We start from the raw sequence: 14,001 nt of genomic DNA, 5'->3' as shown, positions 1-14,001 counted from the left end.
CACCACCTCCTGCCTCTCCATAGAAAAAAATAAGAAAAACAAAACCAATTACAAACAAATAAAATAAATTCTTTACATTATTATGGATAGATTTCAGGGACTCTATGAACTTGGATAGAAAAAAACTACATTTTTATTTTCACTAACCTCTCATTGAAATTTATCATTTATTTCAATAATACGTAGGGAACAGACGTTATTCTGAGAAGGAGTCCATAAGCTGAATTCACCAGATTGCCAGATGGGTCTGTAATGCAAAAAGAAAAAAAAAAATGTTAAGACACATGGACAAAAGGCTGGGAGCCCATGGTGTTGTAATAGTCCAGATGAGAGTTGAAAAAGGCCTAAACTTGAATGGTAGCACTGTAAGTGGAGAGAAGAGACTTGTTTGAGACCACTTCATGTGGGAGGAGAAATGACAAAGTTTGGTAGTTGAGTGGATTATCAAGGTTAAGTAACAGTGGCAAAGGCAGAGATGACCTTGAGGTCAGATACCTAAGTGACTGGGGGAGGGGGCTCTTGTCAGTAGTAGTAGTAGGGTGATTTGAAAGAAGAGTGGCCTGGGGGAGGCAGGAAAGATAAATAAGATTTCTGTTTTGGATGTATGTGTTTGAAGTATCAACAGGATCGCTAGTTGGAAAAGTTCAGTAGCCATTTGGAGCTTTGGAGGGAGACTGAGGCTGCTTGGGTAGGTCTGAGAGTCTTTTGCATAGGGATGCTCACTGGACCTCATTCTTGGGAGCTGAGGAGGTCGAGTACAGAGAGAAAAGAGAAGAATGCCTGGGATGGTTAGTTGGGATGAGAAGGGGAGATTGAGCAGTGGCAATTGAGGGAATAGGAGGAGAGAGTAACATCGGGATGACCCAGAGCAGATGATCCAGGAAGGGAGAATGGTCAGCAGTGTGGATGCTGCAAGGAAGGGTTTGGAAGGATGATGATGGAGAGAAGGCCATTCTATTGGGCAGCTTTTCTTCCTCGTTAACTTTGTAGAAATCATTTTCTATTGAGCGGTAAGGTGGGGAGCTGGGTTGCAAAGCAGGGAATAGTGATTGAGGGGAGAGGGAGTGGAGCCAATGAGTATCTACAGTTTTCTCTTTGTTTTGTTTTGTTTTTTGGAGAGGGGAAAGCAAGGCAGTTGGGCTTAAGTGACTTGCCCAGGGTCACACAGCTAATAAGTGCAAGTGTCTGAGGATAGTTTTGTGCTCAGATTCTCCTGACTCCAGGGCTGGTGCTCTATTCACTGTGATACCTAGCTGCCCCTACTTTGTCAAGGAATTTGACTGGAAAGATTAGTGTCTAGGGAGTGTTCTTTTTTGGGGGGGTGAAGCAATCATGGTTAAGTGACTTGCCCAGGGTCACACAGCTAATAAGTATCTGAGGTCAAATTTGAACTCAGATATTCCTGACTCTAGGGTCGGTGCTGTATCCATTGCACCACCTTGCTGATCCCTAGAGAATGTTTTTTAAGGAGATTTTGGGCCCTGGAGTCAGGAAGATCTGAGTTCTGATCCTCATGCCTTATCCTAATGCCTCCAGTACTTCCTAGCTGTGTGACCCTGGGTACGTCACTTAACTTTTTTTGTCTCAGTTTCCTCATCTGCAAGTGGGCTAATGATACCTACCTTACAGAGCTGTTGTGATGATCAAATGAGATAACTTTTGTAAAACATTTTACAAACTTTAAAGTGCTAAATTATTGGTGTTGATGATTCTGTTGGATGGGGAAAGCATGGCCTGTTTGTAAACAAGAAGGATGGGACCAATAGATAACAGATGAGAGAGAGAATGAGGATGTTAGTGGGGGCGGTCTGCTGGAGAGAAGGGAAAGGGATGGGATGAAGAGAGTGTGTAGAGGGAGAAGCAACACTTTGTTCTTAGGGTCTAGAGAAAAGGGAAGAAAGGCATCCCAGCTAGTGAGATGAGGATAAGGGGGAACCCACAGTCAGGGACCTAGATTTTCTTGTCAAAAGTATGGGCTGACCTCCCATTAGTAGCGGAGATGAGATCTCTCAGATCAGTCTCCTGGCCAGGGTGTGATTAAATACCCAAGAGAATTGTGTACCAAACTTTGACATTCTAGGAAAGAAAGGTCAAAGTCACGTCCTTACTCAGACTCTTAGTTTCCTCCTCTGTAAAATGGGCCTGACTATCTCACAGGGTTGTTGGGAGGCCCAAATATAGAAATGTTTTGTAAGCCTCAAATCTGATAAGAATTGGTCCGTTGCTTATGTTATTGTTATTTTGATTGGGAGTAGGTGGAGATAAAGGGGACAGGATGTGACATGAACCAGGAGAGATGCCTAGGATTTCAACCAAGGGATCTGGGGAGTGTGAGGAGGGAGCAGACAGAGCTGGGTGAAGGGTGTTACAAAGAGAGGAAGAAGGGAAGGTAGGCACTTGGGACAAATCTTTCAATTGATCTTCACAATGCTGAGAAGGTGCTATTATTTTCCCCATGTTACAGTTGAGGAAACTGAGGCAGACAGAGGCCAAATGACTTGCCTCAGGGTCACACAGCTAGTAAGTGTTTGAGGCTGAGTTTGGAGTTTAGAGTCGGATCCTCCTGATTTCCTGACTCCAGGCCAGTGCTGCTAGCTTCCGATAATTTGATTCCAGCACAGCCGTGCCCTCTACTTTCTGGGGAACACTGTGCTCTCTCTCGACCTCTCTGATCTGCACTTTCCTCATCTGTAAAATGGGGAATCATAATAAAATTTGCAATACCTGAAGTGACAGGCAGGCAGGTTATGTTCTGTTTGTAATAGTAAAAACAACAATAATACGTGTCATCACAATTTATAATAAACAGTATTAATATCCAACATTATACAGTGCTTTAAAGTTTTTATTTCTCTCATTTGATTCTTACAGCAGCCCTGGGAGGTGGGTCATGAAAGTAGTTTCATTTTACAGATTGGGGCAACTGAGGCTCAGAGGGCTTAAGGGACTTGCTTGGGGACCTGGAACAAGTAATTATCTGACTTTTCCTTCCTAGATTCTCAAAGAGCAGTTCACAATTTTCTTGGGCATTTAATCACACTGCCCAGGAGACTGCTCTGAGAGCAGGTCTTATCGTAATGGGGTCCCTTCTGATCTCAAGCCCTGTACCCCTTCCACCTCGCCTCCTACGTGGGTATCCAGGCTGTTCAGATTGGTCTGGGGCCTGCTAATCTGGTTCCCTTCTTTCCTGGTCTTCCCACCCTCAGGCTGGACCGATTTGAGAAAACCAATGAAATGCTCTTGAACTTTAATAACCTTTCCAACGTCCGCATGCAGCAGATGAGCGAACGCTTCATACACCACACCAGGACACTGATGGAGATGAAGAAGGATCTGGACAGTATCTTCCGAAGGCTCAGGTTGGAGTCTAGCTCTGCCCCTTCCCCCTGTCCACCCAGAGGGGATGGGAAACTGGCCCTGGAAGTGTCCTCTCCCAGCCAAGTCCATATACACTGTGAGAGTGTATATATAGGCAGGGACAAGAAGAGGCTGCCAAGACTGTAACTTTGATGGAGAATTTAAACTGTTGCTTTTTTTCTCCTTTTTCTTGTAGGACTCTGAAAACGAAGCTATCAAAGCAGTACCCAGATGCTTTTAGTTGTAAGTGTCTCTAAGCCTTGACCCACTCTGACCTTCTATGATATGGGTTCTACGCCCCAAGTCTGACACTTTGTATTCTAAGGGCCCTCCCTGCTCTGACATTCTGTGTGCTAAAGGCCCTCCCATCTCTGACATCTTGTGTTCTAAGGGCTCTCCTGACTCTTGAGTTCTATGAGCCCTCCCAACTCTACCATTCCATGTTCTAAATTTCCTCCCTGCTCTGAAATCCTGTGTCATATAGGTTGCGGGCTCTCCCAGTTCTTGTATTTTATATTCTAGCTTACTTAAAGCTTACTCTGTAACTTTAGACATGTCTTGATTACCTTATCTGAAAAATGATGGGGAGAGAAGATCTCAAAGGTCATTTCCAACAGTAGAGTTGTATGACCTTTCCATCATCAGTGGGGGGTGTACCTGCCCCTCATCTTAGACTGGCTTGCTCTGAATCCTACACCTGAATAGATTCTTTATGAGGTCCCAGAGCAGGGCCCAAGTTGGTGGGAAGCTGGGTCTGTGGGTGCAGATGCGCTGCCCTCTTGGCTTCCTTCTGAGGAATCTCCCTCCTGACTGGGGAGAGTTAGGGAGGCTTCCTTGGGTGGAGCCTGCATCTTGTTTCCTACTTTAGGAAGGGGTAACTTTGGCTGTAGGCCAGAACCCACTAAAGGGGGTTCTGCCTATCCACCTAGTTCCCCCAGGAGGAATATTGCCACTAGCTCTGTGTGACTCACCTGACTGTTAACTCTTCCCTCAACAGATATCCATGAGTCTCCCATTCTGGAGGAGGAAGATGATGATGTGGACCCCATCATGGCCAGCTCAGCTACCACCATTGCTACCTCAGAGCAGAGTACTGGGTCATGTGACACGAGCCCAGACATCATCTCTCCAGTCCTGAGCCCTGATTTTGAAGATTTATCCCAAGGACGGCTGGATTCCCCAGCTATGAATGGAGAGAGCCTGACAGGTGATGATGATGATGATGATGATGATGGTGGTGGTGGTGGTGGTGAGAGGGCCCGGAAGTAGGAGGGACTACCCTCTACCTCGGGTCCCAAGGAGTCAGTGCACCATGGAGTGCATAGGAGGGCCTTCCCACTTTCCAGTGTTCTGGAAATGTGTTCCAGCTAGTCACCCCCTCAGTTTAGTACAACAAACCTGGGGGAGACAGCTCCAGGAAGGATTCTATCAGGCCTTTGGGGGCCATGGAGTCACAGTCCTGGCACAAAGCCAGGGATGGGGGGGGGCAGGCCAGACTCATTGGGGTCACACTATGGATTTCACCAGGTTTTTTTGTTGTTGTTGTTGGTTTTTTTTGCTAATGCTTTTCTGCTGGTATGTTTCTCGCCAAATTCCTTTCCTCCCTGACCCCCACCCCCAGTTCCTAGTGTTTCTGCACATATGAAGCCAAGCCTGGGTTTTTCCAGACCTGTTTCTCGGGGTTTTGGCATCCTATAGGTTTGTTCCCAGCCCTGTGTGAGGAAGGAGGCTTATGGACTTGACTGGGCAATGTCCTGTGCTCCTTTCCAGCCCTGGCTCACAGGCTGGTTCTCAATAATTCTGTGAAGTAGTTCCAGTTAGGAAACCCAGAGCCAGGCCTAACTCTGAGAGGCCCAGTAACTGTGCTTACACTAAACCTCCTCTCCCTTCCAAGTACATCCACACACACATCTACACATATGTGCACACATTCATCCATCCATACCCATAGTCACCTCCAGGCACATAGAACACATTATTGGGCATATACCCAGTTGCCTATATGTGTATTCATGCTAACACAGGCACAAACATTTAACATAGATTAAGCACCAAGTATTTTCTTCTGTTGGTACCCATAGGGATTTTTTGAAACAAGTAACATTTCTGAGATGGAAATTCAAAGGAAATTGTTTACTCTCATGGACAGTGTTTGAGCAGAGTGCAGCGACCATAGATTTTCCTGTCAAGAGAGGAGAAGGTACCACCAAGCCGCTGTCTCCTCCTCCTCCACCCCTCTTCAGGGCCCTGAGCCCAGTGGGTAGGGACATCTTTGGAAATAAAAGTTGAATTGACTATTTTTGTACCCTAAGTTTCCACATACTATGGGAGAAATAAATAAAATTCTCTTGCTACGAGAGTCAGTCTGAACCGTGTATCCTGCTTATTTCCTATAATGTGGGCCTGGAGAGAGGGGAGCAAATGGAGGTTGGGGAATGGGTACGGAGGGGTAGAACAATGGGACCAGAGGGACCTTTGGAGCTCCTGCTAAAGTGGGGACAGTAGCAGCCACCAGTGGAAGAAGACCACAGGTTGAGCTTTCAAAGCCTGAAGAGTTATTAAGTGGAAGGAGTCTTCTGTTTTGTCTACGGGTTTCACTGTGTCTCTGCTTTGTGTGTGATCTGGCCCTGGTACCAAGAGTCAAACTGGGGTTAGGAGGCTAGTAATCCAGCCACTATGATGATTTGCCCCACAGCGGCCTTTTACTGGACTGCTGTGGGAGAGTAGGCTGCACAGGTAAGCTGAGGCTTTAATTACCTGGCACTGTGCTCTTTATAAGGAGAAGGAATAGGAACTGGAATCTGAGGTTTCACTGAGGAACTCCCTCTACTGAAGCAGGTCTTCACCTTTTCTGTAACTTAGAGCCTTTGAGCCTGGGGGCATGGAGAGGTTGCCTAGAGTCATACAGCTAGGATGTGTCAGTAGGAGGCTAGACTTGACTCTCAAGTCTTTTCAAAAGCTCCCTGGACAGCAGATACTGCTATCTCGAGTCAGTCCCTAACCTCAGAGAGCTTACACTAAGGGAGGGAATACAGTGTATTCATAATTAACCAAATACAGGCTCTGTATACAAGGTGAATGAAATCCTTAATCTAACGACCTTGGGGAGGGGGACCTCTTGGAGAAGGTGCAGCTTGAGGGAGAGAGCTGGGAATCCAGGAAGAAGGGGTCATAAGGGAAGGCATTGCAGGGTTTGAATGCCAGAATGAGCAGTCTGAACCTTCCCCAATCTCTATGGGTAATTATGGCCTGAACGTGGTGACAGCTGGGCTTTGGTGGGGATGATTGGGGGAGGTGAGAGCTATGCAAGAGAGAATGGATTGGAGGGGTAGGGAGGCCATCATCTAGAATTTGAGAACTGGAAGGGGTCTTGGGCCAGCCAGCCCCAACTCCTTCATTTCACAGGTGGGGAAACTGAGGTTCAGACTAGGGATGTTCCAAGGGATGTAGAAGGGTTCAGAGCAGTAGCAATTCATGCCTAGGGTGGAAAGTGACGTCGGAGCACTTCCTTGTAAGGACAGGGTTGGAGTGGCTGCTTCACCCTTCTTCCTTCCCTTATTCTTCAGCAGAGGTACTGGAGCTCTGGGGAAACCATGCTTCACCTCCACCATCCTCTAGAAAGCCCCACCAACCTTGATGAAGTCATCTTGTCATCCACCTTCTGGTTTCCCTTTTCCCCTAGGAGTATTAACTGGGACCTTCACTGTGACTGAGTAGGTTTAGCAGGCTAGGGCTCAACTCTCCTAATTAGTGGTTGAGTGACTTCTCTAACCCCAAGGTTCTCACTGACCCCAGACCGTGTTTCATAACCCTTTCAGCCATCCACCTGGAAGCCAGGGCTTACCCAGTAGAGGCATCTTGCCATGTTCCCTATTAGGTAGGCTCATCCATCTTTCCAGTCCATCACTCCCCTTCACAAGTTATACAGTCCAGCCAAACTAGCCATGCTACTGGTCTCACAAAGGGGCACTTAATCTGAAATCCCATCAGGATACCTGTCCCTCCTCTCTCCCCATTGAACAGTTTCTCTCTCCATCAGAACAAATTATGTAGTAACAATATAAAGACAAGCAATTTTGAAAGACTTAGGAACTCTAATTAATCCAATGACCAACTACTCCAGAGGATGCATGATGGAACAAGCTACTCATCTTCTGCTAGAGAGATGAAGAAGGACTCAGAATGCAGACTGAAACTTTTTTTTGTGGGAATTTGTTTTTCTTGACTATGTCTATATAACGCTTTGTTCTTCCTTCTCAATAGAGAGGAGTTGGGGGGATAGAGGTGGGATTGAGAAGAGAATCCCAAAATAAAATTTAAAAAATGATTTAAATGGGAAAAATATTTTTCATTTATACTACATATCTTGTATATATACAAGTGTCTGTTGATTTGATTTGTATGTATAATTATTTTTATCTCTTCTATCAGATCGTGAACTCCATGAGAGCAGGGATGCATTTCTTTTTTAATTTTAATTTTTTGCTTTTCTTTGTATCACACCCTTCTCCCTTAGGACTTAGCACAGTGCTGCCTAACCTAGTAAGAACTTATCCCTTGTGGACTGACTGACTGGAGAGCAGTTCATTTCCCCTCTCCATACTTTTGCACTGCCGGTCCGGTTCCCCCACCCTCAACCTTGGCTGAAATACACCGCAGCCACTAGCTTCTTTCAAGACTAAGCATGAATGTTGAATTCTTTACTGAGCTTTTCCCGATTTTCCCCACTTAACCAGGGCTAACCCCCTACAGATGTTGTAACTTTAACAACCAGCTCCACCAGGATCGCACGCTTCATCACTTTCTGAGTCTAGACAGTCAACAACAACAAACTGGGTATTTGTGCACACCCCAGGTGTGAACGCTCACCCTGGAAATCTAGCTATGTCCTGCTACCCCATGAAGGCATCACACCCCAAAGTCTGGGATATGTCCCTTATTCCCTGGGCCTCAGTTTCTTTATCTGTAAAAGGAGGAGAGCGGACCCAGTGAATTGAAAGGCTCCCTCCAGCTTTAAAATCCAAGATGCTACGATCTCAAGCTGCTTTGGGAGGGCAGGGACTAAGGTTCACTTTGGGAGGCCGGAAGTCCTTCGCCAGGACGTGGGCTGGCGTCACGCACCCTCTTCAAAGATGGCCGCGGCGGGAGCGGAAATGAGGCAGAGGGGGCGGGGCTTGGCAGGATTGTGACGCGCGGCTCCCCGCGGCGGGGTGGGGCTTGGGCGCGCAGGCGTGGAAAGGCAGCGAAGGAGGGGTTTCCGCTTCCTGTGGTCTCTTTCTCTTCGGCGAGGCGGCCAAGCGGGTGCGTGTTGCTAACCGGGGTCGGGGTCGGAGGCGGGGCAGGGGGCACGAAGTCGGGGCTAGGAACCGGGCCGGGGGGAGGGCGACGACACGGAGAAGTTGGGCCGTGCTCGAGGAAGCGCGGAGGCAGGGCCCGGGTGGGGAGGCCGAGGCCGTGCCGGGCCTGGTGGGACTGAGCGCGGGCTGGCCCCGTGTAGGCCCGGCGGCAGGGGAGGCGAGGCGAGCGGGAGCGGCGCCGGCCCAGGCCCGGGTGCTTTCTCTTGGACCTCATCTCTCCCCTCGGGGCCTCTTCTTGGAGCCCTCCAGGAACGAGGAGCTCACTACCTGCCCAGGCACTCCATTTCTCCTCCGGACAGCTCCTTGGGGTGGTTAGGCCTCCGTCGGAAGGACGAGGGCGGTCGGTCCCAGCCGGCTCTGAGCCTCCCTGGCTCTGCCTTCTCGGTGCTCGGCTGGGCTTGCTGCCCTACTCGGATATGTCATTGGTGAAATCGCCAGGCCCACGCTTCTCCCTGTCCTAGAACTCAGGATGGAGAAGCCGGGTCCAGGCCACGGAGGGGAAAGGGACGCCTAAAGTCTGTACCCCCTCGGCAAAAAGAGGGGGTATCCCTTCCAGCAGTGCGGTTGTGCTCCAGGGCGGAATGACAGGGGTGGGAAAGGACCTCCCAGGGCACCTGAGCAGGCAGCCCTGCCCTGTCCTGGAGGGAAGAGAGGAGGAGCAGGTGCCAACTGGTAGTAATGTAGAAAAGTTGTGCTGGGTGTATCTTGGGGGAAATAAAGTGGATTTAGAGCTGAACCTTAGAAATTGTCCAGTCTGTTACTCCCCACTCACTTACAGAGAGCAAAGGAAACCAGAGAGGTTAAGTAATTTAACAGAAACACAGGTAGATTTGAATTCCAGTCATCTGACTCCACATTTACTTTCTGTCATAGCATTCTGTCTCCTCATTATGAAAATTTAAAATTGGTGAAAACTTAGTGTTGAAGGTCAAGGACAGTCCTAAACTCCTTAGAGGTAGAGAAGCTTGTTGGAGAGATTGAGGCAAATCTTAGGGGGAAAGCTGGAACTTGGCTAGGGCTAGTATTAGAGGACTGAGAAACCATATAGACTGTCAAGGGTGTCTGGTTCATGGGGTTGGAGTGGCATAAAAGTCTGCTGGAGCTGGACTTAGATGAGGAGAGGCCAGCGCTTTCCAGGAAACAGGTAGAGAAGCTGGGTTAGGGAGAGGGTCCCTAGTGAGAGACTTTACCAAGTGAAACTGAAAGACCAGGGCAGAGAATAAATGATTGGCTGGTTCTATCAGGGCAGCTCAGAATGGTGGCTGGTAAAATTGTCAGGCCACTCACGATGTTCTGTTTAAACCTTCCTCCAGCAGGCGCTGCGTTGCAGAGATGCAGATCTTCGTGAAGACCCTGACGGGCAAGACCATCACACTTGAGGTTGAACCCAGTGATACTATCGAGAATGTCAAAGCCAAAATCCAGGACAAGGAAGGTGAGTGTACTTTTGGGTCTGGGTATCCCATCTATCTAGCTTCCAGAAGATCAGGCACTTGGACCTTCTTCTCCCTCTGCTGTCTGTCCTTTCTTCCCTCTGTGGCTTGGTATCTCCGTTATAGGTCATTAAAAGCAGAATTGTTCTAGTTGCTCTGGTCTGAGCTAGACCATCTAATCCATTTTACTCAGCATGCTTTTGGTATCAATCCTAGGTATCCCACCAGATCAACAACGTCTGATTTTTGCTGGAAAACAGCTAGAAGATGGCCGAACTCTCTCCGACTACAACATCCAGAAAGGTTGTGCTACGTTTTTGCCTAAAAGTGTGTGGGGGTTGCCTTATATTATGCTTTGGATCACAAAACAGGGGTAGCATGGTCTCAGTAGAAAGAACTCTGGAGTCAGCAGCAACTTCATGCACATATTAATGATCCTGGACAAGTTGTTTCTCTGAATTTAGTTTCCTCATCTTTAAAATGAGGCCACTAACATTTGTACTGATGGATCTCATGAGGCTATTGTGCAAAAAGCCTATTTGGAGCTGTAAAGTACATTTTTTAACAGTTTGGGGAAACAGTCTTATGATGTTATAAAAGAACATATTCAAAAAGATTTTTCTAGAAATCTATTCCTTTAATTCTGAACTAGACTAGATAGTATTTGTGCTTTTGTTTTTTTGTTTGTTTGGTATATTTCCTGTAGTCGGTGGCTTGTGCTCAATGATCACACATTGATTTAATTGAAACTCTTCTTGAAAAGGTAGCATATTTTTATTATCCTGGGCAGGGGAGATCCCTCCCTCAAATATATTGTAAATTCTCATCCCTTTTTCTGTGTATGGAAGGAAGGAAACAAGTGCACATTATATGTATACTCTGTGTGAAGTGCTGTGCTTTGCAAATACTTCATTTGCTCCTTAACAATAACTGGGGGTGGGGAGGGGATAAGGTGCTGTTATCCTTGTCCTACTGTTGAGGAGCCTGAGGCAGGCAGGTGAAGTGACTTACTTGCTTGGTGTAAGGAAGCTAGGAAGTGCCTGAGGCCTGACTTGTGTCTGCCTGGCTACAGGCTCAGGCTTCCTCTTAGGTGCTCCTGTGCTGTGGATCCTCTTAGGAGCTTGTCTCCTGATTTAGGTTATGATGATTTGTGTATGTTTCTCTTTCCCCTCCCTTACCCCCACTGGATTGAGAGCAGTCTTCCCACCCTTGGTCCTGTGCATGTCATTGGTACTTACAAGCATTTCTGTTTGTTGTCAGAGTCCACTCTGCACTTGGTGCTTCGTCTTAGAGGGGGCATCATTGAGCCTTCCCTTCGCCAGCTGGCCCAGAAGTACAACTGTGACAAGATGATCTGCCGCAAGTATGCCTGGGACTTGGCAGGGCTGGGGGGTTCGTCCCGTTTCCTTGTGTGGCGTGTCCTCCAGACACATGTGGGGAGCCCTTACTGTGAACCTCCTTCTCCTTGTTGCAGGTGTTATGCCCGCCTGCACCCCCGCGCTGTAAACTGCCGTAAGAAGAAGTGTGGCCACACCAACAATCTGCGCCCCAAGAAGAAGGTCAAATAAAGACCAGCCTCGGGACCCAGTTTTGGTTTGGCTCCCATGACTGAAACGCTCTTGAGTAGTCTGTTGTAACAAGGCCTTGTTCCTGGGTTTAATGGGGCTGTGATATCAATAAAATCCCCTTTTAGTTGAGAAGCAGGAGCTCTGGTGTCTGTGCAACTCATTCTGTACTTATAGGAACTTTTGATGGATAGAGGCTCTGGGAGGAAGAGGAATGGGAAGGTGCTGGAGGGGTGACTGGGAAAGAGACCACTACAGCCAGCTCTGACTTTCTGCTGCAGAATGGCCAGAAGGGCTCCACCCTTGGGAGGCCTCTCTTAGAGCCCTGCCTCTGATGACTTACTGTTTGACCTGGACCAGTTACTTTGTAAAATGGGACTTTAGCATGTGAAGAGAAGGAGTTGATAACACACAAGTTAATGACCGTTTCAGTTGTACCACTAGTGACCCCCTTGCTGACTTTGACCAAATCATTTCCTTCACTCTAAGATGGGGTTGGGCTCTTTAAAGTAGGAGCCATCCCCCCCAAGGAGGCCTGCCTTGTATGTGACCCAGTCCTTACACTATTGGAGATAACTCACTATGAGCAGTGACTGAGAGCCAGGGCCAAGCATTCCTTCTCATTTCTTCAGCTACGATGAGTGCCTGTCTTGAGGTCTTCCATCAGAGAGACTAGGTAATACCCTGGGATTCCTCTTGTGGGTGGGGTTGATTTGGTTGGCCCCTCTCCACTGTCCCCGCATGCCCAACATGCTCTGATCTCCCCAAACCTAAGAAAACCTTCATTGTTAAGTTTGAAAACAAACCTTGCATCAGATAAAATAAGCTGGACCCTCTGACATAATGCCTAGCATGCAGGAGCACACAGGTACTTGTTTGTAAAAGCTGTCAGGATACCAGGCCCTTTAATAAGACTCCTCCAATAATGTAAAAGCAGTAAGTGGCCTTTGTTCAGTCCCTCTTCGAAGACTCCATTGCTGGGGAGAGGTCATCACCTGAGAGCATCCATTCCATTTTGGGACAGCTCAGTTCGTCAGGAAATGGAAGTGTCAGTTGGAGCCCTTCCAACTATGAAGAGTCTGTTCTCCAGGGTGCCTTTTTCATATTGGAGTGGGAAGACTCATAAGATAAAGTCTTCCAGCTGAACCTTCTGGAGACCTAGGTTCTCAATGCCAAGAATGGCAGGCTGAACTCTGCGGTCTGTCCCACGTGAGTCATGCTCTGAAGAAGTGTAGCAGGCAGCTCACATTGAAATGGGAAACTCAAGAGATGCTGGTTCTGTGTCCATCAGGCCAGTTACTACCCATGGCTGGGACATGAAGGGGTTTGACTTGTCCTTAAAGGTCTTTTCTAGCTATGGTTCTGACTTAAAACTTGGAAAATAATACTCAGACCTGTGGCCTTATCTTCGGTTGGGTGACTCATGTATAGTGGGTGCTAAGATCTATATGGAGCCTTTTGGGCATGGTGAGTGTTGAGTTGGTAGTGCCATCATCTAGCATGTTGGACATGGCCCAGTACTATTTCTTGAGCCCAGGACAAAGCCTGGTTAAAGTGGAACAAATGCAACATAGGTCATGTTCATATATGTGGTTTTCTAACTCGATATATGACCTTTCACTTTTTGTACAGTTTAGCAGCCCCAATTTTCTGTGTGAGTTTGACACCATTGGCCTAGTGGATAAAGGGCTGGGTTTGAAGTTAGGAAGAACTGGGTTCCTGGGCATGTCACTGAACTTCCACTACTTTCCCCATGCTGAGGAAAACACAAGTCTGAGTATTGACAGATGAAGAAACAGGTTTCTAAAGGTTAATTTTATGTGTGGCTTACCTCCAGTCACAAAGCTCTAATACACACTGGAGCCAGAATGTGAAGCTAGATGTCCCAACTCCCAGTTCAATCCTTATTCTACTGACTATACTGCATCTTTAATCTGTAGGTACCTATTTATTTGTTTTCCCCACTAGAATGTAAATTCCTTGATAAGAAACTTTGCCTTTCTTTGTATCTGCAGCACATAGTGGCACAATGTCTGGTATACCGTAGGTGTTTAATAAATGCTTGTTTGATTTTAGAAGAGGGGAAAGTGACTTATTCAAGGTCAAACACTGAGTCAGGGAAATAAAACTCCAGGTTTCCTGATTCTGAGTTCAGAACCCTACCTCCTCTTTACTTGTTTCCTCAGGGTGAGAGCTGAGACATATCCCAGCCCAGCTGAAAAGATGGCTGAACTTCTGGCCACCAATCAAACAATCATCAAGCATTTTAAATTGTTTTTAGTTTTAAAA

The 14,001-nt window shown here is 47.3% G+C and overlaps 2 protein-coding genes across 3 annotated transcripts in view; both read left to right on the top strand.

The window, feature by feature from the left end:
- Positions 1-5,716, top strand: part of KXD1 (KxDL motif containing 1) — a 7,693-nt gene extending 1,977 nt beyond the window's left edge. Inside the window, 3 exon segments of the mRNA XM_072601630.1 lie at positions 3,207-3,359; positions 3,554-3,600; positions 4,355-5,716. Coding sequence (XP_072457731.1) covers positions 3,207-3,359; positions 3,554-3,600; positions 4,355-4,626 — 472 coding nt within the window. The 3' untranslated portion in view covers positions 4,627-5,716.
- Positions 5,717-8,500: 2,784 nt separating this feature from the next.
- UBA52 (ubiquitin A-52 residue ribosomal protein fusion product 1) lies at positions 8,501-11,853 on the top strand. 2 transcript variants are annotated; one of them, XM_072601628.1, is made up of 5 exons: positions 8,501-8,658; positions 10,028-10,149; positions 10,364-10,450; positions 11,408-11,510; positions 11,622-11,853. In XM_072601628.1, the coding sequence occupies exons 2-5, from the start codon at positions 10,047-10,049 to the stop codon at positions 11,713-11,715; spliced, it is 387 nt and encodes a 128-aa protein (XP_072457729.1). In that variant the 5' UTR covers positions 8,501-8,658; positions 10,028-10,046; the 3' UTR covers positions 11,716-11,853. The 2 variants fall into 2 exon arrangements, with proteins under 2 accessions (XP_072457729.1, XP_072457730.1); XM_072601629.1 differs by having other exon boundaries at positions 8,518-8,658; positions 10,031-10,149.
- The last annotated feature ends 2,148 nt before the right edge of the window (positions 11,854-14,001 follow it).

This window comes from Notamacropus eugenii, chromosome 4 (assembly GCF_028372415.1).
Source record: "Notamacropus eugenii isolate mMacEug1 chromosome 4, mMacEug1.pri_v2, whole genome shotgun sequence".
In the NCBI taxonomy this organism is placed as follows: Eukaryota; Metazoa; Chordata; class Mammalia; order Diprotodontia; family Macropodidae; genus Notamacropus; species Notamacropus eugenii.
This window is presented reverse-complemented; position numbering and strand designations above follow the sequence as displayed.